The following is a 27,920-nucleotide window of genomic DNA, read 5'->3' as shown; positions in this document are numbered from 1 at the left end:
TATTGTTGTTTTTTTTTTTGTTTAAAACAATCCGTCGGCATATTTGCAAGAAAAGCATTTTCGCCTACGAACGACTATCACTGGCTGCCTGCATGGCGGAGAAAGCTATGACCATGGATGGCACAGTGTCGGCAGACAAGTATCAGAAACTAGCCAGCGAATACTCAAAGGTAAGAATCGGCCCGCAGCAGCAACAGTTTACGCCCATTAACGGCTGGCGTTAATCTAATTTAATCCACACATCCGCACGCACAGCTGCGTGCCCAGGCCACTGTGCTGAAAAAGGCGGTGCTGGAAGAGCAGGCCAAGGAGGGTGGCCTCAGGGAGCAGCTGCAGCAGTATGCCACATCCCTGCGCCGCACCGAACAGGAGGTAGACTCGTTGGGCTTCCGGAACAAGCAGCTGGAGTCTCGGGTATCGCAACTGCAACAAGAAATCTCAGTGCACGAGCAGCAGAGGAAGAAAAAGGACAAGGAGCCCGCTTCAAGGCGGGGACTGCTAGGTGGCACCAAACTGGATGTTGGCGACGCCGCCTCTGCCGAGACATCGCACGAAGCTAATGCCGCCCAAGAGACCCTCCTATTCGAAGAGCTGCAAAAGAAAATCATGGAAAATGCCCAGCTGACGTCATTGGTAAGTGATACGGGGAAAACAAAAGGCTCCTCCTCTAACTTACCGACAAACATCCACCCACCCACAGATTGACGACAAGCAGCGTGACTTGTTGCTGCACACGGAGCGTATAGCGACGCTCTCACAGAAACTGGATAAGCGCATTGGTGACCAAAACGAGCTTGAGAAACGTTTGCGAAAAGAAATCGAAACATTGCAGCACAGAAACAGCGAACTGGAGACCAAACTGGTGGATGCGGCCAGCATGGTAGGTGTTGTACCTCATTCTTCAAGCCTTTACCTCATCCTTCACTTGACAGCTTGGCAGCGAGGACGCTTTGAGTGCCACCGGCAGTGACAACACTCCATTGCACAACATCCAGCAAAATAACTCCAACCATGTCGTGCAGCTCACAGCCGAGGATCGCATTGCAATGCTGGAAAAGGAAGCGGCACACTGGCGCGCCCAATACGAGGTGGCCAAGCTGCACCAGAATTTTAATTCGAATCCAATCAAGGATCTCAGCATTTGCAGCTGCAGCACGGCCGCGGCGGGCATTACCGTCAAGCCAAGCGAACTGGAGGCCAGAGGCAGTCAACGAGCGCGTGACTCCATGCAGGAGCCGCCGGAACCGCCCTCGAAAGAGCAGTTGATTTATAGCGTGTTCAGCAAAAAGTTCGAAGATCTGCTGCGGCTAAAGGTACATGCCGAATCGAGACTGCGATCCTTCGAACTGGAGGTGCAGCATTTACAAAACTGCCTGGAGAACGCCACCCATGAGCTGAAGGCCAAGGATGAGCAGCTGGCCAGCCTGGGTGGCGCCCTGCAAATGATGGAAGAAGAACTGGTAGGTTGCCCCCCCAAGCCTTTATTTATTCCCAAGCCTAACAATCGGGATCTCTCCTTGCAGACCACAACGCGCATTAACTATGAGGAGCAGATTAGCGTTCTCACGGAACAAGTGATTAGTCTCAGCGACCAGTTGGCTGCCTGCAAATGAATCGAGGGGGCTCGAGCTCCTGGCGTGCCGCTTTCCTGTATATTATTGTAAAAACTAACCCAGGCCCAGCCTGTCTGCGTTATTATGCAATATCCTACCCCTGGCCCCCTATTGTTTGATAACTGAACATATATATATATGTATTAAATAATTCACTAACGTTTAACAGTACCATTACATTTTAACTGAGAAGGAGGAGCCGCAAGAGCAGCCCTGCTCGGCCAACGGATTGGCCACCATGCGAAAACCCGCTCGTATCAGCTCGCTGTGATAGTCCACGGTCGAGCCAGTGCAGTACTCCAGCGATACGGTGTCAATCACCACCTTGGCCTTTTCCTCGCCAAACTGCAGGTCGTCCTCGTTCATTTTTGAGTCCAGATCGAACTTGTATTGGAATCCCGAGCAGCCGCCACCCTCGACGGTTATGCGCAGGAACGAGCCATCGATGCAGATCTCACGCAAACGTTTCAAGCAGCTCTCACTGACCTGTATCTTCTGTTCGGGATTGGCCGAAGCGACATGCCGGCTTGCAACCGCCGACTGCAGTAGATTTCTGCCAAAAAAAAATTATATTCAAATTTTTTAACGAATTTTTTGTGGAAATTACCTTTGCAGCCCCGGCTTTATCAACTGCCTCAATAGGAACGACATTTTTCAGCCGAGTAGAAAATTATTTCAAAATTTTTATTTACTATCTCGTAATCCAAAACAATGAAGGCCCAGCTGTTCGATGCGATGAATTTTGCTGCAGTAGGCGATAGATATTCGATACATTCGATCAATAGTATCGATATACTCGCTGAGTGTTTGCGATATTTTCTTGGGTCAAATTTATCGGTATATAATGGTATATTTAATTAATTTCATCTATTAAATTACATTTTAAAATGTATATTTAAGAACTAAGGATATAGAAACTTGCATACGCGGGTCTTTCGAATTTGTGCTATCTCAAATCGTGCTGCCGTCCATCATTTATTCCAAGGGAGTGCATTTAAATCGTTTTCGCTCATTCATTTTCAAACCATTTCTATTTGGCGCTCAAGTTTAGTGGGACTTGCTCTCTTTTTTTGCGATTTGCTATATATTTTGTGATGGGCTATCCTCTGTTGGTGGAGGGATTTTTCCACGCCACAATGTCCCTTACATTACTTACATTGTCCCTGTTTTCTGTTGACCTTTTTTTCAAACCTTGTTGTAGCTAAATTCAATAAAAAGGAGTACTTAAGTAAGTAACTAATCTTGTAGAAAATGTATTTATGAATGGCATAAAATTATGTGGGCAGAGCTAAAAGCTTTAGTTAGTCAGCATCATTCAACGGAATATCAAACTTAAGCAATAGGGACTATTTTTTCTTACGTTCTCCTAAACCAATAAAAACAAGTATTTAATATAAACCAGTTAAGTAGTAAATTGATTCATTAATCGGATAAAATTATGTGGGCAGTTCTGAGGGTTCAATATAACTAGTAATATTCGACGGAATATGAAAAACGAGGAATATGTATAATATAACTTTAATTCGTCAGTATATTTACGATATATTTTTCAAATGAGACGATATATTTCGGTATATTTTTGAGGGTCTGTCAAACTGATCTAAGCATCCCTGCGCTTGCGCTTGTTTTGGAATTTGAAGACGTTGGCTGTTTGATTTTACTTAAATTCGTGTTCTTTTATATTCGTTCGTTGTTTCGTTTGACCGTGTATGTGTTTAGTGTTAGGAAAATATTAACAGCTGATGGCTTTGCATATACGTGTGAAAGGAAACTTTGGCAGCAGCTGCAAGAGACCCGTCACCGTACTTGACGATCCAGTTCGTGTCAAAAAAGATCTTGAAAACGAGCGTCGCATAACTCGTTTACAGCAGGTACGCTATGCGAGTCTACGACGCATTAATTCCGAAGGTCTTGTAACATTTACGTTGTCTTTTTAGGTGCGCGAGAAGTCGAACAGCTTGGCCCGAAAAATACGCGAGGATGTTACTGCGGAAAAGAAACGCCAAATAAACCGATTGAAGCAGACCAAGCAGGACGAGCTGAAAGTGTGGCGTGAGAATGTTTTGGTCAAAAAGCACCAAGACTACCGGTCAGCCATATTTCAAGTGGGTTACGCCCATCGGGCAGCACAAGCGGAGAATGAGGAGACCGCAAAGCGGAAGCAGGAGAAAATCGACAAAATAAAAAACTGCAGGCTTCGGGCAATGAAAAGAAACGCTGAAAATACTCGGGTGAAGCTGCGGTCAGCCGGTGGTATGAATCCTCTCAATGCGCAAGGACGCGCCACAACTAGCACACAAACTCCTTTGCCCCAGGAGCAGCCCGACGACAAGGAGAACCGTGCGACTGGCGGCGTGGCCTACAATTTCCCAAGCTTGCCGGAGCGAGCCTGCTGCCACGACAATCCCAAATGCTTCTGCCTGACCTCCGATGATGATTGTGACGATTACGAGAGCAGCGATTCCTCCATCTTGCATTTGGACGGCGAGGATGGGGAGAACAATACGCGCCCGTCTTCACCCATTACTGGTGCGACAAACAAACTAAAGAAGAACCCTACAGTGATTCTGGATGTGAACATAGACGAGGCAGACGGCCATGTGGTCAACACTTGCACTGGCCTGGACATCAACGACAGATACATTCAAACCAACCGCAAATTCAGCCATGTTGTGCGTACCAGTCCTGCCACCAGTCCAGATCGAAAGGATAATCCACGCCGACAACGGTTTACCCAAATCACAGATATAGTTAAACGCACCGAGACAATAGTTCGGCCATTGCAAGCACCAGCCCAAGCCCCAGCCCCAGCCAGAGCCCAAGCACCAGCCCAAGCCCCAGCGCCAGAGGAACCAAAGCAAGCGCACGCACCACCACCGAGCCCCACAAAGTCATTGCCCCGATCGCCCAAAAAGGCAATGCCGGCAGCAAAGGCGCCAGCAGCTGCTTCTGCCAAAAAACTTCCAGCCCCCAAGCGGGCGACAACTACACAAAAGGCCAACAGAGCCCCAAAAGCAGGGACGAGCCAACAGCAGCCAATGAGGCGAAGCACTGCCCTGAGAACAGATCCACCTCCTGCCAAAGTGATCGACGCGGGAATAAAACGAAAAACGTTGCCAAAAAAAATAACCACTCAATCGCAAACTGCGAAAGCAACAGCACAACCCACACAACAAGCTACAGCCCAGGGAGCAGCCCCTTCAATGCAGCAAAATGCACAAATGCAGCAGCCCCCTCTAGTGCAGCAAATGCCTCAAAATCCACAAATGATGCAGCAACAGCCTCAAAATCCACAAATGATGCAGCAACAGCCGCAAATGCAGCAGGTCCCTATAGTGCAGCAATATCCACAAATGCTGCAAAATCCACAAATGCTGCAAAATCCACAAATGCAGCAACGGAATCCTATGCAGCAAGCATCTCTATATCCCCCTCCTCTGCAGCAGCAGCAGCAGCAACCATTCCAAACTTACGCTCAGTATCCACAGGCTCAGCCACAATATCCACAACAGTCGATGCCGCCTATGCAACAATTTGCGATGCCCTTTCAACCACGTCCACCTCAGACACATCCCATGTACGCACAGCAGGGGCAAGCAATGGCAAGACCTCCTTCACCGGATGTCCCTCCCACGGACCCCCCTCAAATATCATCAACAACGCATTCCAGTGTCTCCACCGCTCAATTTATCCTGCGGCAAAGCGGCCAACCAACAAATCCAGCCAGTTACGTTCATTTCTATGATCATAACAATAGGTACCATCGAACCTATGAGGCACCCGCCAAGTCAGTGCAATTAAATGGCAAAGATCCCAGACTGCCGACTGCCATGGATCAGGCGCTTGATGAAAATCACCTGAGAGAATTGCGAGAGCAAGAGCTGGACCAGCTCAGGTAAGAGTTCACCTCAAAAATGTACCAAAACAAATATAAACCTATCTGCAAACAGGAAAAAATGCGATAAGCGCGGTAAAAGGGCCCTGGAACGCGAGCAGGTGCGTCGGGACTGTGCCGAATTGACAGAAAAACTAGATGCTTTGGTCCAAAATCAACCGAATCTACTGCCCAGCGATGTGAGTCGATGAGTTTTCACGTTTTTCATGTACCTAATTGATTTGTTTTTAGGCAAACTTTATACCCAGTCATCGGTTTGCGGATCTGGCTGTACGTCGGGAGCAAAAAATGAATGAGGCCATGGAGGAGATGTTGCTGCGACCGGCCATCGTTACATGCCCGGAAGTTGGTTCCAATGCAAGATCTGCCACATCTGGAAAGGGCAAGGTCACCGCCGCCCCGAGTGTCATTAATGTGGGAGAACATCCCCATAGATCAACGGACTTTAAGGGGAGCTCAGAGAGCTGCTGCTCCATGCTGCTCGACTATGTGGATGATCAGAGCAAGCAGCTTCGTTCAGATCTCAGGGCAGAGGAGTCCAACACCCCAAAGTCCATTAGATTGAAGAATTTGCTGGATCGTGTGGAAAAGATACGCATACAACTGATGGAGGAATTGAAAGCGGGCCAGCGATCCTCCTCCCATGCAGACAAGGACAAGGAGGTACTGGACGCCTTACGTCAGGAGCGGGAAGATATACTGGCAGAGAAGGCGCGTACCCTAAACGAGCGGGAAACGGAACTGGAGCAAAAGGAAGCCCTACTCGAGCAGCGTCTGCGGAAGTTCTACAAAGCACAAAAGCAGAACAAGATCATCGATGTCGAGGCGAAAGATAGGGAAAATCCCGTGATCATCATCAAGGTCAACAGCGATGGCACTGTCAAGCAGTGTATGCCCAAGCACAAGTCGAAGCCAAAAGCCAGATCTACTGAAATTGAAATTGAAGCTACCAAGGAATCCACATCGGGTGTCACCAGAGAGAGCACGCCCACGATTGCGCCAACATCGGATGGCAAGGATCAGGGTCAAAACTCCATAGACTCGAATTCCACAGCCTACCGGAGTCTGCCCCCGATTACCTATAAGAACCCTAATGCCCCAGCGTCTGCATCTGAGGCGCTGCCTACTCAAGTGGATCCCGTGATTGCCCAATATATACAGCGTCTGTTGGGCATGACCCGACGCTCCATACAAGAACTGAGTGTCAGCAGTTCGGATGTGCCCACGCCCAATCCATCGATCATCAATTCATCCAGGAACATTGCGCCAGAGGAGATTGTGGCCGATAGCCTTCGCGTGGAGCATGCAGTTGAGACTGCGGCTGACAAAATGCGCGTGGACCGGGTTCAGGCCTTCATTGAGGACAACCGGAGTTTCGTCAACGAGCTGGAGGACACTCTGCGCAGTCAGGTGCAGCAGCAGGAGCAGGATAAAGAGACCAGCATGCAGGCCTTTGATCAGATCTGGAACAAGCGTTTGTCCAAAAAGCAGGTCCCCGATAAAGCTCGCCAGTCAAAGGATACGGGAAAAAAGCGCACAGAGCACAAGCTTGAGAAGGAGCAGCCTCGTCCCTCCAGCCGCCAGTCAAGTCCTGCCAGAAAGTCTGTTACCATAGCTACTCCGACGAAGAGGACGTCCCAATCTGCAGTCGAGAAATCCAATAAGCATCCCCCTAACCAGGAGCCTGCCGATCTACAAATTGAGCGCTATGCAAGGCTCACCCAGAACTACACGCATCGCATCGCCGAGCTGACGGAGCTGATCTCCAAAGTGCGCGAGGAGAAACAGCGTCTGGTGGAGGTGACCCTCACCTCGGCCAGTGATGGCGAGCGCCAATCCACGGAATACTTGGAACTGCCGCCCGGTCAGACGCAGCCGGAGAAGGACAAGCAGCACAGATCCAGAACGCTCTCGGAGCGCAGCGACAATACGACTCCCTCCACATCGGAGGCTCTGCCGCTAATGAAACACAAGCCAACGGCGGCCAGCAGGGACAGTGGAATCTCCGAATCGCGTCCCATTACTGCTCTGGGTCAGGTCAATGTCGATGCAGAACCCCCCACATCCACACAGAGCACCGCGCAGCGACGGGGAAAGGCACCTCCAGCCACCATACGCCGCTATAGCCCCCAACTTGATGCGGATGATCTGGCCCACGAGCTGTCCACCATAGCAGAGGTGGAGACGCCCGGCCAGTCGCATATTGTGGCTGCCACGCCAGTGCCAAAGCCGTTTCCCAACTTTGATGAATATGCCCGAGATATGAAATTAGATCTGTCCAACTTGGATGCCGATCAAAGCCTGCGGCTGAAGCTGGAGTTTAACGAGCTCGTCCAGGCCATCCATCAGCGATGTGGAGGCCTCGACTATCGGGAGTTTCCCAGCCTAAATGCATATCTCCACAGTCTGAATACCACGCGGCTGCGTGTGGAGGAGTCGGAACAAGGCACTCTGACAACGGGAGAGCTGATGCGGCAATTGCGCCTTCACACTGTGCCCGTCGAGGATTTTCCCGACCGCCGGGTCTACATGCAGAAGTTGCTCGACAAGGTACCGCCCGATCAAAGGCAGATGATTGATTCGTCGAGCCTGGATAATGATTCATCGGATTCCTTTAATGTGGAAAAAGAGCTGCGTCAACGGCGCATCATCAGAACCTCTGATGGCGCCACAGAAGTCATCACCACACAGGAAGTGGCCTGCAGTACCCGCAGGGAGAGCGTTCCACCCGACTCGACTGAACCGCCCAATGAGAGCGGCATTCAGCACCTCTCTGGCAGCAGTTTGTCCAGAGATCTAGATCGAGAACTGCAGCGCATTGGCGTGAAGTGGCCCTCCACAATGCGCCAGCGGCAACGTCAGGAGGATGCCAGCAGCACCAGCAACAGTTCGCCAGAACGACAGACAACGCGATTAAATGCCGGTTACGGTCGATCAGCGGAAAGTAAGTCCAAACACATGACATCCGATCAATCCGGCCAGAATGCCAGCCAAATTGGCCGCTCGCTGAACTTGCGCGAGTTTCTCACGCGCGAGCTACTCAAACATCATGTGGGAACTGCAGACAGCTCGGATGATTCCCTGAAGAGCCATTTCCTGCACTCCATCATCGATTCGCTTTCGCGATCCAGTTCACCGCAAAGCCCAGCCCATGGTACAGGAGCCACCAATGACCGCCAAAAGACCTCGACCCCTAGGGGCTCATTCCAGACGGTCCAGGAAAGGTCTGGCCAGACGACACCCCAGGAAACGCCCGTTTTCGGTCCCTCCCCCACAAACTCACTATTGTTCTCGGGCGAGAGTCGCATTTCTCTAATCAATTACCCGGATGGCACACCGCCAGTGCCCTTTGCGTCCCATCATCAGCAGAGCAGGCATACGAGCGGCAGGGCGACCACCCCCACAGCTCTTACACTGAAGTCGCCTCCAAAATCGGAACCTAAGCGGAAATCAAAATCAAGATCACCGAGATGAAAATCACCCGCCAAAATCAGATCACCACGAAAGTGATTATTTTATGGACTAGCTCAAGGGATTTTAATGGATTATAGCTCAAGGGATTTTAATTTTTAGCAACAAATTTTGTATGACTATTATTTATATTTTAATAAAAGGATATTATTTATACAAAAACTCACAGAGAAAGTGGCGGACAACGTCACATCCGCTTCGTTTCTTCGTCTCGCATTCGAGTACGAGCCAAAAATGGATTGTTGCGCTCATCCGAAAGTGCTGATTGCTGCTATAGACAAAGAATGTCCCCATTATAGTTCGCTCAAACTCAAACATAAGTCAAATACCTGCAATTGAGACCACACCAGAACCATTGAACGGCTTGCTCATCGCCATGCATCCAGCCGGGGCAGCTGGTTATTTATATTTTAAGAAATTAAGAAATTTAAGAAATATTTATTCAAAAAACACGCGTCTAACTACAATTTTCAAGTACAATTGTTCACATTTCACAGTTGAATCAAGTCGGAGGAATATACAATGTATATCAACTATATTTATAAGTACATTTGGAAAAACTAAACTAAATGAGTGATTAAGTGAAAAGTGCTTCCGCCTGTTCGGAAGATTATTTAAGTATGTCATGTTGTATATTTTGTGAACATTTCACTGGCTTTTCCTGGTCTTTTTCCCCCCTTTTTTTGGAGAGATAACATAATATCTAAGTACAATACATATAAGGCAGCACACAATCTAGACTTTTCGGTTTTCAAAACTGTTATCGAGTCTTAAACTAAAGACTAAGAACATGGAAACATGAATATTACATACAAATATGTATCTATGCAAAAAGAAAATCATTTTGGTACGGTTTCCGTTGGGCTACACAGCACCGGCTGTGGGGTAAATGCGAATCCCGGAGTTTCCATTGCCCCATTCCCACTCACTCCTCCTGCCGCTGATCGTCTTCCGACGACTGTTGCGCCGCGGCCCTTTGGTCCTCCCGTTGCCTTTGCATACGCTTGAAGGTATCGCTGGCCACCTTCTTGAGACCGTCCGACTCACTGCCCGTGGCCTCGACCATCTGTCGGAGGTGGCCCCGGGACTTCTTGAGCAGCAGATGCGGGACATCAAACTCCACCGCTGTGCCAGCGTCCATGACGATAATGCGATCCGAATCCATGACAGTGTGCAACCGATGGGCAACCGTGAGGACGGTGCATTGCTGGAACTTGACGCGAATGGTGCGCTGTATCAGGCCATCGGTTCTGGCAAGAGAAAATAGGTTCAGATTGAAGCAGAACAGATGGCAGATTGAAGAACTCACTGTGGATCCACATTGGCCGTGGCCTCGTCCAGCACCAGGACCTTGTTATTCCGTAGTATGGCCCGTGCCAGGCACAGAAGCTGTCGCTGGCCAACGCTAAAGTTGCTGCCCCTTTCCGTGACCATGTAGTCCAGTCCGGGAATGGCGCCGCGCAACTCCACATCCTCCAGGGCGTGCCAGAGCTCGGCGTCCGTGTACCGCTCAAACGGATCCAGATTGTAGCGAATGGTGGCCGAGAAAAGCACCGGATCTTGGGGTATAATCGAGATGCGAGTGCGCAGGATCTCCAGCGAAATGGTGCCCGTCTCAATGCCATCGATATAGATGCCGCCCTCGATGTGCGCCAATCGGAAGAGGGCTCCAATCAGCGACGATTTGCCAGCACCTGTCCGGCCCACTATGCCGACCTTCCAGCCCGCTTCGATGGTGAGGCTGAGATTCTTGAGCACCGGCGATCCATTGGGATCGTAGCGACAGCTCATGTCGCGCAGCTCCACCTGGCCATGGGTGGGCCACTGGGCCGGTGGCTCCTTCTCACTGACCGCCGGCTCCTGCTCGAGTTCGGTGTACTGCAGCACGCGCTCCACGCTGGTCATCTGCTGCAGGGACTCGGCCACCTGGCGGACGCCATACTGCACCATGCCCGTGAGTATCATGGCCTGGGAAATGGCCAGGCCCACATTGCCGCTGTACGTGGCTGTAAAGGAGTTCACAAATTAGTAGTAGTAGCCAACAGAAGGACCCGTCCTCCACTCACATTCGTTGCTGATGATGAAGCTGAATGTGACCACCGAAAGGAAGACACAACTGACGCAGTCCAGCCAAAGACCCAGCGCCGTATTTGCAGCCATCGTCAGCTGCCAGACGCTGCTGTGGACATCCTGCAGCAGATCGAACTCCTTGGCCACAACATCCTGCAGCTGTCGGGAGCGTATGATGGCCAGTCCCGAGAGCGAAGAGCTCAGATGCGAGAACACAGGACTGCGGCAGATGCCCTCCAGCCGCTTCAGATCCTGCGATGGTCGCAGATACAGCTTCAGGATGAGCATATCGATGACGGCCACCACAAGCATGGCAGCCATCAGCACGGGGTTCACCACAGAGATCACAATCAGGATACCAAACATCACGAGAGCAATCTGTATAAAGTCCATCATGGCCCGAGGCAGCAGCTCATCAATGGCCCCCATATCCTTGGAGAAACGATTCAGTATCCTGCCCGAGGGATTCGTGTCAAAGAACCGCATTGTGGCGTGCAAAATGCAGCCAAACATGCGATCGTGCAGCACCTTGGAGGCGTGCATGCACGTCTTGAAGAACAGAAAGCCACGGAAAGTGGTCATAATAACCACAGCGATGATCAGCCCGCCATAGATGTACATGCACTCGAAGGTGGTGAAGCTGGTGGGTTCCCCCAGCGATCGCTGGTGCTCCTGCTGCGTCCAGATGTTCGAAAAGAAGTCGGAGCTGCTGCACACCACCTGGGACATCAGCATGACGAACACCATGAAGCTGAAGCTCAGGCAAGTGCTGCCCGCATGGAAGTACTCGTACCAGACTTTCGGGGAGATACCACCAGAGGCCTGGGCCTCCGCCAAATCATCATCATCCGGATCCATTTCGGTTTGATCGCTGCTGTTCAACTGTGAAATACATATAGATATATAGATAGATAGATATAGATTGAGGAGACTCCACTCTGATCTTACCGATTTGCTGCCGTGGGTGGAGTTGCTCTGTTTCCTCAGCGGCTGATAGCCATCGCGTACGCCATCAATGTAGGGTATGTCATCATCGTCATCCTCCAGGTCATGGCCACTGATGGTAGGCGATGATGTATTCAGTCTGTTGCTGTTCTCCGTCTCCTCCTCTTTGGGCCGCTCCAGGAGCTTGGCAAAGTCGAGTTCGCTGTTGATTAGCTCCTGATATGTGCCCTTCCTTAGGATACGTCCTTGATCCACAATCACAATCACATCGGCCTCGGACAGAAAGTGCACTTGATGTGTGACCAAAACGCGGGTGGCCTTCAGCTGGGCCAGACGGCCCCTGGGTCCAATCACCTCGTCGAACAGATGCCGCCCCACATGGGCATCTACGGCACTCAGTGGATCGTCCAACAGGTAAATGGAGGCGGGCTTGTAGACAGCCCGGGCCAAACTGATGCGCGCCCTTTGACCGCCAGAGAGCGAGGCACCGCGCTCGCCCACCACCGTCTTGTCGCCGTTGCTCAGCTGCTGGAAGTCGGTGCTGAGGGCACAGCATCGGGTGACCTCCTGGTAGCGCTTCCGATCGTACTGCTCTCCAAACAGAATGTTCTTGCGCACGGTGCCCGTGAAGAGCCAGGGCTCCTGGGCGGCATACGACAGATCTCCTTGAATCACGACCCCGCCATCGATGATCGGGAGCTCTCCGAGCAGGAGCTGGAGCAGAGAGCTCTTGCCGGCTCCGACGGTTCCAATTACGGCGCACAGTTGACCCTTCTCGATCTGCAGGTTGATGCTCTGGAGGGTGCGCTGGGCCACCGGCTTCTCGATGTCCCAGCTGGCATTGATGTCCTTGAGGATGACGGCACGCGAGTCGCCACCATCCTGGTTCTGCTTGTGCGTCAGTCCGTGGGTCTTCTCGTCGCGCCCCTCCAGCTGCAGGTAGTCCTGTATGCGCCGCAGGGAGACCAAGGCCTCGGCTCCAAAACTAATGGCCAGGGGATACCAGATGGCGGCCACCAGCTGCAGGATGTTGTAGTAGCTGGCCGCCGAGAACACAAAGTCCGCGGTGATGGGTTGGCCCATGAGAGCGGCCGCCGCCAGGGTGATGTACAGCGTGGAACGCTCCGTGAACACCATGGTGCTGAGGTAGAAGCCACGCAGGTAGGATGCATAGCGGATCTGTTGGATCTCGCTGCGTCGGGCCTCGGCCACGACCGCCTGAAAGGGCCGCTCCCAGGCATACATCTTGATCACCTGTATGCCCTGCACCAGCTCGTTCATGATGCCCACGCGAGCGTCGGTGCGCTCGGCGATCCGCATCCGCAACACGGACGTCAGCTTACTGAGCGCCGTCTGCACTGGTATGGTCTTCAGCAGCAGCCCAATCACCCCCACCAGCGCCGGGATGCCAATGCGCAGCCAAATCAGGTAGCACGTGAGCACCGCCTGCATGGGCATTATCCAGATCCAGTGGACAAATATGAAGCCATAGTCCAAACGATTCACATCGTTCGAGAGCAGGTTAATCAGATATCCAGCCGGGGTCTGGCCCGCCGTCTTCATCGACACCCTCAGGGTTTTGCGGTAGATCAGCGAACAGCAGGCAATGCGCATCCGAGCGCCCATCAAACGCTGACGCAGATCCACGTGATGCAGCAGGAAGCAGCCAAACAGAGTGGAGCCCACGAGGACACAGCCCAGGCTGTAGGTATCGTTCCAAATGTATTCGGTGGCCTCCTCGAAGCTACTCCGCTGGATGCTGGCATTCCGAGCCACCTCTTCGGTTGAGAGTTGCACGTATTCCTTGGTGGGATCCAGGCCCTTGTCCAGGGCATTGGGGGAATCGACATCGCTGCCTGCTCCGCTGGCATCGGCCACAGCCTGCGACAGCACAAAGTGACCAATAGAGCGGGCTGTTCTGTTTAGGGTCTCTGTTAGAGATATTTCCTTGACGGGTGTGGGTGATGGCAGCTTCTGGAACTGAAGCAACAACTGGGCCAGTACAGCGGGTATCAAGGTTCTAAAAAACAAAACATATTTATAGTTTTATGCCTAAAATGATCCATGTTTTCCGACTCACTTGATCACTATATAGATTAAACAAATAAGACCATTGACGATCGTGGGTCCTAAAAAGCAACGAAATAGGGCATTCCTTAGCCGAGGCTTGTTCGATTTGCGATGGGCTCGTTCCACCTCCTTGTACCATTCACTACAAACAGAGTACAGGTTTTAGATGAGTTTATGATCCATCAGTCAGTACTTACTCCTCCAAACGATCGCCTAACTGCTCAGAGTGATCCTCCTCGAGGCATTCCGTCAGATCGTCTGTGTTTAGTCCGCGACGCGATCCCCGGTAGAGCAATGGCAACGCCCATGCAAATATCAACTGCGAGAAGATATTTGCACCCTGACGCGGATTTTTACGTTCCGGCTTTGGACTGCTGTCCATGTTATCATATGGCTTTCTGTTTGGTCAGCGTCTGCGGTTCCACCTGTGGGTTGTAGGTGGCGACAAATAGAACTAAACTTATGTTAAAAATAAAAAAAAAGTTACTCCAGTCTCATTTCTACGACTCGGCATAACTCCGATAAGGCTGAAGTAATCAGCAGCCCGCAAGTAATTCCGGTCATTTCAATACCCTATATATTGTATTATTATATGTTAATGTGCTGTGATGATCAGCGGGCCTTGTCTACGACTGGTTTCTTATCAGTTACGACGACCTTGAGCAATAACTTATAACCCAATTAGTAAGGGATTTCATCACAGTAAAGATTATGGAACATACAGTTCTCGGCTATCACTGAATACTCGTTCAAAAAATATACGAGAGTACAACGAGATAAAAAAGACAATTTCCTAAACGATTATTATTGATTACTCGTACTCTCAACCAGTTTAAAACAAGTTTCAACATTTAACAAATAATAAAAGCAAACACCGGTCACGGTAGAACCCTTCCCTTGAATACTGATGCATTTATGCAAAGCTTTACTATGATATGACAAGGCATGACATGGATATAATCTTTATACTAAGTGATGTTGTTCTAAGATCTCACCCAAACCATAATATCCTCAGAAAAGGTACAAAGATTAGTTAATTTATGGTTTACTTCCTCCATTAATTGAGGACATATTGAACTTCTAACAAAGGGCAGATCCAAGAAGCAAAGGATGTTCCTATTGATATAGCATCGGTTTTATATGAGCCCTACCAAATAGTAAACATATTTCCTATAACTTGGCATAGGTTTTCAAAAACAAGACAGCCAGATCCCTACCTTACGGCTTTCAAAAATACTTTCCGTTCATTCAGATGTTTCCAATTCAGAAAGAAATACTCGTACTACGAATGTACCATAAAAATCAAGACGAACTGTGTTCCAGCATACGCTCCAAAACACACATACGCGTCTCCAGATGGACGGTCAGTCACACCGTTTGCTCACGATGATATCGGTCATTAGCTCTGAGCCATGTTTATTTGCTTTGTCTGTAACTGATAGCATATGACACGAGGAGCGTTAATCATAAAGCATTTGGAGCCAGGACAGAGGCACACGTACGTTTACGTGTTCGAGAAGACCTCCTCATACTCGCATGACAATAATCATAATGTTTATTAATTGGTAAGCAAAAGTCCAGAGACCTTCTCAGATAACCCACACAACACACCGTTCATGTATGATGATGTGTCTGTGTTTTGGGAAGGTTATAAGCCATGTGCCAGACTAAAACACAATTTGACCCACTTACGCGCAAAAGGAAATTTCATTTTTCGCATGGAAAGTTTTCCCATGTAAAGCTGACGAGGCGGTGTATTCGTTCGTCGGAAAGTTTCTACGTTCTTCTACGTTCCGTCAGCTTTCAGTTAATAAAAGTTAAGTGATTGACCGCGAAATTGTTCATGTTTCATTATGGGGGCGCCCGGCGCCGCCAATGGAATATTATCATCACCATTTACAGGGCGGCATGGGATGTCATAAAACCAAATAGATCGCAGATTCTTCCAATTGAACTTGATCGTTCTTAATTGTTCCAATGAATGGGAATCAATTTACGGAAACAGAAAGGAAATTTTCGCAGATGCTCGACTCTCGAGTATCCCTAATTAGACCCATTAAAACCGCATAAGGAGATTATATTAGTGAAGTAATTAAAATTATCTCGCATTGCTGAAAGAAATGATAAAAGAGCACAGTTTGCCCTACATATTTTTGCTATCTAAACGTGTAGTATGGTATATTATGTTCTTACAGCTGATTAGGACGAGTGCCAGCCGGTTAAAAGAGGTTCTATTCATAAATTTTGGTTATAGATTAGGGGGAAATGGAAGCCACTTGGAGGAAAGAACCCTTCCTTATGGTTCCTAGATTTCTTGCAGATCTTTTCATCCATTGATCACGCACTTATGTGCATCCAAAGATTGGCTTTATTCTTTATTCTCTTTGTAATTTTTTGGTTAAACTTGGGCTAATACTAGACCACGTTTTCAAATTAATTCTAGGGTTCTGTACGGTTTGGTTCTCCCCACTCGCTTTACAGTTAGTCTGCTGCTTTGAGCAACAGTTGTTCCAGCCACTCAATTTACCGTATGATATCATATATCAAACGGAAAGAGTTCAAACGAAATGAAATTCAAACACCGACTCTTAAAATTATTGATAATAATAACTTTTCTTTCCGTTGCTATTTTTTGTGTGAAAACAAACACAAGTTGTAAAAACAGTGATTAATTTTTTTACCGGCTAACGCAACACACACACACAGCCACTTTGACTCGTGCAATACACACACACACAGCGGCAAACGGTATCTGCGTACCCGAACCCACAGCACAGGCAAACAAGTGGTTGCCAGACAGCCGTCGCTGGGCGGGAGGGGGGTTGGGAGGTTGTGTGGGGAAAACCGGCATTGCAAATTCTTTCGCTGTTGCACTGCACTGCCCTCACGAGCATACAATTGCCCATAGCCAAATTAAATAACGGTGAATGACGTAAAACCAAAGGGAGACGGCGTCAGAGACAGCCAGCATATTGGGGAACGGATCAGGAGGAGGGGAAGCAAAAACAAAAGCCAAGTGCTCACACACACACACTCACACACACGCACAGACAGTATGTATTTTTATGCCATTTATTACGCGAACGACATGGAAAGAGATAGAGACAGAGAGACGATTGCCGGGCGAAAAGGGCAATAAAACTGCACAATTTAAGTAATCACGTAAAAATTAATCAAGTCATTGGGCCACTTACAAACACTACTTCAGCATTAATTATTTTCCACTACCGAGTGATTTGTGTACTCGAAACAGTCGCGGCTTCAACACGTGCAGAATTACCCCCACAAAAGAAAGAACGACAGACACAACGAACGAAAACGAACAGAAATCCGCGCCAAACGTCCGCCTCAGTGGACTGCCCGTAACGGAATGGGGTTTAATGCTCAATGCTCCATGCTCCAAGTCTCCCTCAGTGAGCACGGGTGTACACAAGCAGAGAGAGAGAGAGAGAACACTTAAAGTAAAGCTGAAGAGAACAAGAATACACTGTCCTACAGGGGTCTTATAACATGAATTGGGTGTAAAATTTGTTCGATTAATGGCCACCTAATTTACGGTAACAATTTATTTGCATAATTAAAAAACTTTCTTTTTTGGTTTATTGTCATCAGAAATTTAAAAACAATTATTTTATATATATATTTTATTTATTATATATATATTATATTGTTATTCTCAAAAAAAAAAACGCTACTAATAATTAATTAGAATTTAGTAAATCAAACCCGTTTTATATCACATTTTATATTTTTATTGTTTGAGCTACTTAAAGGCTTTAACCCTAAAAACAGATTAGCTACACTTCAGTTACGCATTAGATACAATTTAATAAATGTGGATGATACGGTTGATTAAATTGGAGTCCGTCTGGAAAATTTTAGTCTCCAAAATGTTCCAAATGTTTTTTCGCTGCTGTGAGACTCCAAAAAACTCAATCTCTACACGCAATTCAATCGGGCGAGAGTGTGAGACAGAGAGAGGGTGAGCTTTTACACTGCCAGAGAGCAAGCTGAAGCTTTTTTACATGTCATGTCATGTAATAATTGATGGAATTTACATTGAGAGATCCATTTAGTTAATTTTATTATTAATTAGTTATTAATATAATTTATAATTCTAATTTATAATTTATATAAATTAATAGTTAACTATAAAAAAATCGTATATGTAGTAAACATTAAATTAGTATAAATATAAATGGAAAAATGTTTATTCTAAGATAGAAGACTCTTAATGTTGCTTTAGCCTTCTTTTGAACACCTATGTATGTACATATGTATGTTCATACATCTGTAAGATATGCGTTCTGTGGCGTTTGGCGTTGTATTCCAAACCCGACCCCCGTGCAGCGCTGTGTAAACACACACTGCAACAGTTGTTCTATTTTGGCGCCAAAAATAGCGGAGAACGTAAACAAAAGTCTATCAAAAACAAAAAACACACTCAATCCGAAAGCTCTCTCTTACACTCGCTTACACTCACTTACACTCTCATCCACTCACGTACGTAGGCTACAGGATGTAGGTCAAACACTGCGTATGAGTGATATGGCAAGAGGCAACAGAATTTCGCTTTAACCTTGCCGCAGTTCAGTTGTGCGAGTCGCGTACAACAGTCAACTCCTTTTCGGAAAATGTGAGATCCACAAAGCGGCGGAAGGCTGTAAAGGAATTTCGCGCGCGACTTTTACCGAATCTGTGACGGGCCAAAAGAAATAAAAGAAGGCTCACAAACGGGCCGAACAATTGGAATTTATTTTTGGCAGCCCATTGTCATTGGTTACACATTGGCAGACACATTGTCGCATAGACAAAGGCAAGTGGCTCTCAAACTGCCAGCAGGCGAAGGCAATGGGCAGAATCAGCATTAAAAATGCAAAGGTCCCAAGTGGGGTCCACGATCCACCTGCGAAAAGGGCTCTCGCTGTTATCGCGCCTCTGGAGGCGCACTCGCATCTCATTGGTCTCATCCATGAACATTCAGGGCGAGTCGAGTCCTGTATCCTGTGGCCGCCATGGAAATTACACCACATACCCCAGTGCAATGTCAAGTGGCAGAATGAGCTGTCACCAGGCGGGAGAGGCGAAATTTTTAGATATAGGTTTTATAGTGAGAGCTAACAGGAGTGCGGATACCAAATTTGGTTAATCTATCGTTTATAATCTCTGAGATTTGTGAATGTCCCCAGATTTTCGTCCTTTGCGGGGTCGGAAGGGGGTGTGGCGAAATTTTGAAACAAACTCGTCTGGGTCCGATATATTAGGAGTGTGGATCTTGGAAAAACCTGTTTGCAGCGATATGCTCTAGTTTTAATGTTTAATGTTTAATGTTTAATGTTTAGAGTTCAACCACTAACCATACAGTATACTGTATGGTTAGTGGTTCAACTATGGACAGTTAAACTGTGTAAAAATAGGAATATACAAATCATAAAATTATCTGCTACTGGAAAGTACTGGAAAGTAACTTAAATTATTCATTAAAGAAGATTTTACTTTGGAAGCGCAAGTATCAAAGGAAAAAAGATGGACAAATTTATTGTAATCGCGGCAAAGGCTACGGAAAGATTCATGGTCAGAGTAGTTTTAAGGACAGAGAGGAAGATGGAGAGGAAAGTAATGCCTAGTCGGGCGGGATGGAACAGCAATTCTGATAAGGCTAATGAGGGCCGAAGATTCAACCTCGCCTAGGAGAAGTTTGTGGAGAAAGAGAATTCCATGACAAGTTCTACGGCTTTCAAGAGAGTGCAAGTTAATGAGGCGCATCCGACTCTCATAAGAAGGAAGATGTCGAGAGGGGTCCCAATTGAGTCCGCGCAGGGCAAAGATAAGGAATTGTTTTTAAACGGACTCAAGCATATCTTGATATTTTTGGTAATGGGGAGACCAGATACAGGAACCATATTCCAAGATAGGCCGTACAAGAGAAACGTAGAGTAGTTTAGTGGTATAGGGGTCAGAAAATTCTTTCGACCATCTTTTGATAAAGCCTCCTTTGGCTTTATTCGAAATATCGGATATATGAGAATTAAAACATAAGTTCGGAACGAAGATAATGCCTAAGTCATTAGCTTTGTACACGCGTTCCAAGGAAATGTTATTAATTGTGAAGTCAAAAAGGTAAGGCTTGTTGCGATGGAAGGTCATGACGTTACATTTGGAAATGTTAAGAGGAAGACAGCATTAGGACTCGTGAATTAGTTAAAACTTGGGGAAGATCATTGATAAAGAGGTTAAATAATAAGGGCCCGAGATGGCTACCTTGCGGCACACCCGAAGAGACAAAAACTGGTTTAGAAAGAGAAGATTGGAAGCAGTCACGCTGAGAACGATTGCAAAGGTACGCATTAGTCCAGTGAAGAAGTTTAGTCGGAAATCCTAGTAGAGATAGTTTTTTATCATGGTAAGTTCGAAATATTTAAAACTTTTTATTGCCCAACCTGAATCCTTCTCCTGGAATTCACTGCTGAGAGTTATTAAATTTTCTATGGTATCATTTAGATGATCATCAATCAGCTCTTTTTCATATTCATATATTTCATATTCATATATTCATATATATTCATATATATTTTCATCATCAGTGTTTTTAACGTATGATCCATATACTTTTAAAGTGTATTTTATGGATCTGTACTCACTCATACAGTGACGCAATAAGTAGTTATTATATAGGCACATTGCTATGGGACAGTGTTATGTACACAAAGGAGGAATATAAATTATATACATACTATATACTCTAAGATCATTGCTGAGGGGCTGCGATACGGGCTGCCACAGTACTCCCCCTAGAAAAGTTACAAATCTTCAGTTTTGTCTTTTCTTCTCATATGTCCTTAATGGGATTTGATAGCTGATCGTTAGAAGAGCTGGTCTCGGAATTCGCCATAAATGCTGGCTTGAGCCTGTCGATTGAAATAGCTGTCTCTTTTCCATTAACGCGGATAGTGAACACCCGGTCTGAGGACTTGGATATAATCGGGTATGGTCCTGTGAACGGCGGCTCCAAGGGTTTTTTTACAGCATCAGTCCGGACAAAGACATGAGAACAATTGTGAATATCCTTAAGCAGGAAGAGTTTGCGCTTGATGTGATGCGCAGCTGGATTTGGGTTCACCACCTGTATTCTTCTCCTGAACTGGACTGCAAAGTCGAGTGGTTCCGACGGCACATCGACTTCGTAAAATTATTCGTTGGGAATACGTAACGTACACACGTATAGCATCTCTGCTGCTGATGCCTTAATGTCCTCCATGTAGAATTGTATCCGATAGAGGAGCCGCATTTACAGCAAACGCGCTTAGAGAGTATTGCACAAAGCAGAATATACAACATTTAATGATCACCACACGTGTGCCACGGGGTAACGGGCAAGTGGAGAGAATGCACAGAATCGTAGTTCCTATGTTGTCAAAGTTAAGTGGAAATAGTCCAGGTTCTTGGTATAAGCATGTAGCCAAAGTACAGCAGTTAATCAACAATATTGAACCAAGGAGTACGAAGATCACACCGTTTAAGGTTTTGACAGGTATCGATATGCGTTGTCCAGGTATTTCGAACGTATTTCAAATCGGGAGATTTTAGGGGAAAGATGCTTTGGTTAAAACCTTTCCATTTACAACTTTTTCCAACTCTCTGCCATGCAAAAGCTCCCTTCCACAAAACACAGCTAAACTTATTAACGTTAATCTAAAAAGTAGAGATAAAGTAGAGAAATACACAAAAAGGTTCATAGTCTATAATTTTTGAACTACGTACGTAGTTAAACTTAAACATGTAAATATGCCGCCCCATGTTACAAAAAGCGACCGTGTTCATAATCAGCTCACTGATTATAGTGCAATGTAGCAAAAACATACATAAATCAGGTAGATTTTATAATACAGAAAAAACTTTTTGGGTGCATGCAAAAAAAAAAACAAAAAGCACATAGTATGTTGGTGACTAGCTCCTTTAATCCATATTTAGCAATCACATCCTTTGTTATTCGTAGTTGGTTTCTAGCTTCATGTATTCGAACCGTTTTCGTAGGGATACTAAAACACATTCCGCCCCCAAAATAGCTAACGGTAGCACAGGGCTCCGCTTTACTTACACAACGATGCGGATTCTTTAATAGTTGAATATATAGTCGTTGATTTATTACCTTCAACTTAATAATAAATAAGATTGATTGCATTAATTCTTAGCACGTATTAAGGTGCGTAACATTTGCATTCTTAATAATTTTTTTTTGTTTTAAAAGACTTATAAGTCCAAATACATTATCTTTGTAGCAGAAAATGCTCCACAGAGGCTCAAGAAGCTTGCAGTATAAATAACAGCTGTTGTAGTACCCGATAATTTAATAATTGTACCCATACACATAGATAAAATAAATTGGGCTAAGAATACCATGCTACTTATAATGGCAATATCAGTGCCCAATCCTCTTACTCCTGATCCATGTTTTGCTTGTCCATTTTCATCTAACTCAAACTGAAAACAATAATAATTTTTCTTATGCAGATTATAACTTACTTTTGGCACACTCACCGTGGACAAATGGTGGTAGTGTGCTACAAGTAAATATGGCATGGTGAAGAGAGTAGAATACATAACACCCGCTGTCCAGCTAAACAGTATGACACTTATTTTTGCTCGAGTCAAGGCCATTAAGGCCATTCCAGTGCAATAAAAAAAAAGACCTCCAACGTATACAAGCTTGGCCCTTAAAAAGTTTAGGAATATATGATTATTTTGACCAAATTTGTTTCAATAACTTTGCATTACCGAAAACGTTGAATAAGCTTGTCTATAACAAGCGAATAGCAAGCACATGACAGTGAATACATTGCCATTCCCCAACATCCGAAGCGAATGCCCTCTTCGTAACGGATCTGAGGGTTTGAGCCTTCTGTTGCCTTTGGGTCACCATTGAATATAGCTTCGCCCACAAAATCAGTAAAATAAAGTGAGTAGCAAACGTGCGCCATCCAACAAAAAAGATTCGTGAGGCATACCATTCGCAAGGAGTGTGGCATGTATATAATGGATAGTAAATAGTGTGATAATGACTCTATTTGTACGGAGCTCTGTGTCTGTTGTAAATTTTCCACTTCAATTGTTTGTGTTAAGGGTTCTGGAAGTTCTGTAAATGAAGTTTCATCAACATCCTTCAAGGTTGAGGTGTGATCTGATGTCGTTCCAGTTATAAGCTTAAAATAAAAAAATTCCAGCAGAAATCAATAAAACTAAAATGAATTTATATCATCGGATTGCCGAAGAAAATCTGGTTGTGCACGTGATCACCACGAACAGTCATATGAATACGAATAAATACATTGAAGGATTGAACAGGACAAAATATTCAAAAGTAATTTTATCAGTTTTAAATACATCTTCTTGAAAGCTGCACCAAAGAGACGCACAGTGCTGACTTTAGGCATTTCAGCCTTAAAATTAATCAATTCTAAACTCACATGTGTATGCGTAAAATAAATGGAACTAAACAGGCTGCTAACGTTGCAAAAAAAAATGTTTGCTTTATTCGTTATATCATGTACGTATTTATATACCTGCATTTTTTATGTAATTCGTATTTCTTGATTCCTGTGCTTCCTCTGACATCTCTCCAATTGGTTGGCACTGATGTATTTGAGGGGTTTATCCCTTTTTAGCAACTTAAAATATTTAACCACACACACAATCTTTTGATAAAGTGATGTAAAGAATGACTTGCATTACACCGTAATCATAAAAAGTTGTATATTTTTGAAAACGTTATTGAATTTCTGATGTATCTGCATAAACCTTATTTAAAATTTAAAATTTTTTTTAATTCCCTTTTTTATTTTACGAAACCGCTAGTCACATCCCTATTAGAATTGCCATCTGGTTATTTTTTTATTTCTGTAAAATAATCCTCTACTTCCTGTTTAGTGGGAGGATAATAATCTTATCATTTCTGAAGAATAACTGCTTGCCGATTTAACTTGTGATCTCACATATCTAATGGATGAAATATATGGATCTGAAGATCTCGTTTCCTGCGCTTCCTCTGACATCTCTCCAATTGGTAGGCTCTGATGTTCAATTAAAATTTGACCATGTGCCTGAATTTTATGAAGCGTAAGAGTTAGCTTCTTTTCAGGATATTTTTCCAGTAACAGCTCTGCAGTCTTCGAGGCATATTCACCAAACTATCGGGTATTTATTTGTTCTTTGCAGTTTAAAATATTTAAAATGACACCTAAGCTTTTGATGTCATTATCCACCCCATTTATTTCTCCCCCTCTCGGAATGGTATATGATAGTTTTAAAATTAACTCCATACATCTAATTCTTGCATGCAAAACCTGGTCGAAAAGACAGGTAAAGGTAGAAATACTAGCCTGCATATTCATTCATAACCAACAACATAATAGAGCTAGCGCGAAATGGAAAATTATTCTAATTTCATTAGTACCTAACTTTTCGCCAGTTTTTTAACTTTGACTGGATTTTACAAAAATATATCCCAAAATTTCCACGAGATTTTTTTCGTTTGCGCTTCGGAGCCGTTTGTCTTCTCTACCGATTTATCTGTCACAACCTCGTACGAAAAACGGTCAAAATATGATTTTGTATGGCATTTAAGAGGTGTGATAGCCGTTTTTACCGTTATTCGTGCGAGGTTGTAACAGGTAAAAACGGCCAAAAAAAATCTCCGACTTTTGCCACCTCTTTTCGTCGAAATCGCGACTGTGTGCCTTCTGCCAGAGGAGAGGCAAACTGACTATTTATCGGGTATATCGGGTATGTACATGTAGAGTTGCGGTCGCAGCAGCAACTCACTACGTTCCGCCTCGTTTGATATATATATATATTAGGCTTTGTATGGCGAAAAAAATGTGTCGGAATCAAGGGTATCAGGGTCTAAAAATGTTCTGTTTGAGATGCCAATCTTTTTTGGGACCTATTTTTTTCAAAAATAAAAATGGTGAATTTGGTTTAAACTTTATAGTGCGTATTTAAGTTTCGTGGCTTAGCGGAAGCCGATTGCTTGCTATGGCCAGATAAATTTATTGAGAGGCATAGAATTGCAAAAAACGACGGCAGCAGATCAAGTGATTGAGAAAGTGGCGGCGGCAGAGAGCCCATTTAGCGGGAGAGCACTGGAGCTCTGCAGAACGGCTACGGTTGCAAAACCTGCTCATACAATAACTATAACAATACCAATGGTTAAATAGGCCCGAACATACTCCCCCCGTTGGGAGCTAATCTCTCAACAGAGATCCTTAGATCAGCGACGCGACACACTCCGTATTTACCGTCCTTACTCCGTCCATACCAAACGCATTGGAGGTAGGTTCTCGTCTCGTCATTGCAAAAGAGTGAGATACTCTTCGCGCCAACGCCTCCAAAATATTTGTTGTAGTTGGGTGACCCGCTGCCAGCCAGCAGCATTCATGGACCTCCTTCATATGCGGTTCGCTCAGACAAAGATTCTTAATCTCCAAAAGCTCGTTCTTGGCCCTAACGAAATTTGTCGCATTTTCCGACCAAATTTTACTTGGCCTTCCTCGAGTGGTAGTAAAATGCTTTAGAACGCCTAGAAACGATGCGGTGGTCAAATCCATGTGTATAGTCTTAGAGGTGAAGCAGATGAATACGCTAATGTAGCAATTGATCGGAGGCCTCGTGCGGATTTCTGATCGGTAGATTCCAGTGACTTCAAAAGCTCGAGATCCTTCCAAACGTTTCTTAGCTAGGTCTCCCATGATGTGTTCAACCATGCGCGGCCTAGTCCTGAAGCAACTCACACACTTGCTGACGACCCTTGACACTGCTTTAATACTTTCATTGGGCCAATATTCCAGCCGATAGCTTTTGGATAGCTTGGCGCGAGGTCCGGCAAGGAGATACATGAAAAACGTTGTTTTGCCATGTATATTATTTCTAGGAAACATTTTTTCAGTTTTACTTATCAATTATAAGATTACTTAACAATAAAGATTAAACTCTCAGTGCAGTATATTGTACAATGTTCTTGGTTAGTCCGCCTTTACCCAACACAAACAAACTGGATGGTTTTGCCACGCGAGTACGTGCCAAATGTCCGTGGGAAAAGCATGGTGTTTCCACCATTCCACGAAATTTTGAGATATACGTTTTATAGTGAGATCTAACAGGAGTGTGGATACCAAATTTGGTTGCTCTGGCTCTTATAGGTTCTGAGATCCTTGAACTCACATTTTGCAATTGGCAAAACCGACCATGAAACCTGTGAGTTAGAGAGAAACAGAGCGAGAAAGAATGAAATTGTTTTCTTGATTCTGGCTATAATAATTATACGATCTGATTTTACAGTCTAGAACATATAGTCATCCTCTACAATTCTGCGTTTTCAGTTTCAGTTGAAATCGTGGATGCCACAGATTTTCGCCTATTGTGGTGGCGGTAGTGGGCGGGGCAAAGTTTTGAAATATTCTCGTAACAGTGACATATCGCAGAAGTATGGATCCAAAACATCGTTGCTCTAGCTCTTATTCTTTGAGCACTAGGCGCTAATAGGGACGGACGGACAGACGGACGGACGGACGGACAGACGGACGGACAGACAGACAGGGCACAATCGACTCGGCTATTGATGCTGATCAAGAATATATATACTTTTGAGCATCGGGTATAAAAAGGTTAACTTAATTATTTCAGCTTGGTCAATGCAAAACCAATAAAAACGGGGTATATGGTAATGTGAAAAGTCGCTCAATGGCATATGCAATCGGTATAGAAGGTCTCGTTACTGATTGAAGACCAACGACGGGTTACGAGAAGGATACCTATGTTGGCTCCCACGCAGAAAGATCTTTCGTCGTGTAGATGGATGATGCGGTGAGTGGATGAATTGGATGACTATCTGCTTAGATGACAAGATGAATGCGTGGCAACCAAAATAAAGACTGTAACAATAATTAACATTAATAGACTAGTCATTTGATTACGGTTTGACATGGACCATGGAATGGCATTCCCTTTTTGTTTTATACCGAATTTACTTGGTTTTCGGACATTTTCGCTGTATCCAAACAAGCTTTTAAAAAAAAAAAACAGTGTTTCGCATATCGGGTCTAACTTTGAAAGGTAATAGCACATAAAACTGCTGGATCGATGCCTCCCGGCTGGAGTAGGAGTTCGTACTCGATTTCTGCAGGTGTCAAGATTGTCCCTGGCGCATGTAACATCAGCTGCTGGCGAGGCCAGTGGGAGTCAATGATCGCGGTCCATCTACTGCGGGAGATTAGGTAAGCTATTGGTATTAGGTAAAATAGCTATTGATGAGTGTTCGGTCAAACTCTTTTCGCAAAACAAACTACTCGAATGACCATCGTAAAATAGATAGCCCACGCTCACTTTATATAATTACTCTCTCAATCATTGTAACAAATTCACCACAGTAGATCTCTGTAATAAATAGTTATTGCCTAACGCTCAAACGCATCCATTGACTTTTCTTGCACGGCTAACGCATATAAAAACTATCACAGCCCCATCCGTGAATAGACATTAATGCGGAAAACGCTCTGTGTGCTCTGGAGCACCTTAAAACGAAACGTTTTGGTTGAAAATGTAAAACGAAAAAATAAGTGAAAGCCGGAGCCTGTATATGTATATATATATATATATTACATATATATATATATATATATATATATATAGTGACATATCCATAATTCCCCACATCCCATACACATTATGTTTATGTACAATTCATCCACCCCATCCACACAAGTAACAGGACCCCACTCAAGAATCAATAACTGTTTCTTCCCATACTCCAAGCTAGGGCCCCCCATAATATAAACAATGGACCACATTGTTTCAGCAACATT

The 27,920-nt window shown here is 45.3% G+C and overlaps 5 protein-coding genes across 6 annotated transcripts; 2 read left to right on the top strand and 3 right to left on the bottom strand.

Moving 5' to 3' along the window:
- Window positions 1–40: 40 nt before the first annotated feature.
- On the top strand, window positions 41–1,779 carry LOC6592139 (protein phosphatase 1 regulatory subunit 21). Its single transcript, XM_002016784.2, has 5 exons — window positions 41–170; window positions 256–633; window positions 701–880; window positions 933–1,460; window positions 1,524–1,779. Exons 1-5 carry the CDS (start codon window positions 93–95, stop codon window positions 1,611–1,613), a joined length of 1,254 nt encoding a protein of 417 aa, XP_002016820.1. The 5' UTR covers window positions 41–92; the 3' UTR covers window positions 1,614–1,779.
- LOC6592138 (iron-sulfur cluster assembly 2 homolog, mitochondrial) lies at window positions 1,737–2,300 on the bottom strand. Its single transcript, XM_002016783.2, has 2 exons — window positions 2,221–2,300; window positions 1,737–2,166 (listed from the first exon to the last, which is right to left on the bottom strand). Exons 1-2 carry the CDS (start codon window positions 2,262–2,264, stop codon window positions 1,788–1,790), a joined length of 423 nt encoding a protein of 140 aa, XP_002016819.1. The 5' UTR covers window positions 2,265–2,300; the 3' UTR covers window positions 1,737–1,787.
- A 1,037-nt stretch (window positions 2,301–3,337) lies between these two features.
- On the top strand, window positions 3,338–9,118 carry LOC6592137. The gene is made up of 4 exons (XM_002016782.2): window positions 3,338–3,484; window positions 3,551–5,508; window positions 5,564–5,687; window positions 5,740–9,118. The coding sequence occupies exons 1-4, from the start codon at window positions 3,356–3,358 to the stop codon at window positions 8,980–8,982; spliced, it is 5,454 nt and encodes a 1,817-aa protein (XP_002016818.1). The 5' UTR covers window positions 3,338–3,355; the 3' UTR covers window positions 8,983–9,118.
- Window positions 9,119–9,720: 602 nt separating this feature from the next.
- Window positions 9,721–17,419, bottom strand: LOC6592136 (probable multidrug resistance-associated protein lethal(2)03659). 2 transcript variants are annotated; one of them, XM_026984250.1, is made up of 7 exons: window positions 17,259–17,419; window positions 14,262–14,518; window positions 14,075–14,206; window positions 11,998–14,014; window positions 11,046–11,931; window positions 10,289–10,985; window positions 9,721–10,229 (listed from the first exon to the last, which is right to left on the bottom strand). In XM_026984250.1, the coding sequence occupies exons 2-7, from the start codon at window positions 14,444–14,446 to the stop codon at window positions 9,905–9,907; spliced, it is 4,242 nt and encodes a 1,413-aa protein (XP_026840051.1). In that variant the 5' UTR covers window positions 14,447–14,518; window positions 17,259–17,419; the 3' UTR covers window positions 9,721–9,904. The 2 variants fall into 2 exon arrangements, with proteins under 2 accessions (XP_026840051.1, XP_002016817.1); XM_002016781.2 differs by having other exon boundaries at window positions 14,262–14,489.
- Window positions 17,420–22,477: 5,058 nt separating this feature from the next.
- LOC113564889 (proton-associated sugar transporter A-like) lies at window positions 22,478–23,153 on the bottom strand. The gene is made up of 3 exons (XM_026984128.1): window positions 22,840–23,153; window positions 22,603–22,777; window positions 22,478–22,535 (listed from the first exon to the last, which is right to left on the bottom strand). Exons 1-3 carry the CDS (start codon window positions 23,088–23,090, stop codon window positions 22,500–22,502), a joined length of 462 nt encoding a protein of 153 aa, XP_026839929.1. The 5' UTR covers window positions 23,091–23,153; the 3' UTR covers window positions 22,478–22,499.
- Between the last annotated feature and the right edge of the window lie 4,767 nt (window positions 23,154–27,920).

This window comes from Drosophila persimilis, unplaced genomic scaffold (genome assembly GCF_003286085.1).
Source record: "Drosophila persimilis strain 14011-0111.01,24,50 unplaced genomic scaffold, DperRS2 tig00000000-arrow-pilon, whole genome shotgun sequence".
NCBI lineage: Eukaryota > Metazoa > Arthropoda > Insecta > Diptera > Drosophilidae > Drosophila > Drosophila persimilis.
The sequence above is the reverse complement of the archived record's forward strand: the minus strand, read 5'-3'. Positions and strand labels throughout refer to the sequence as shown.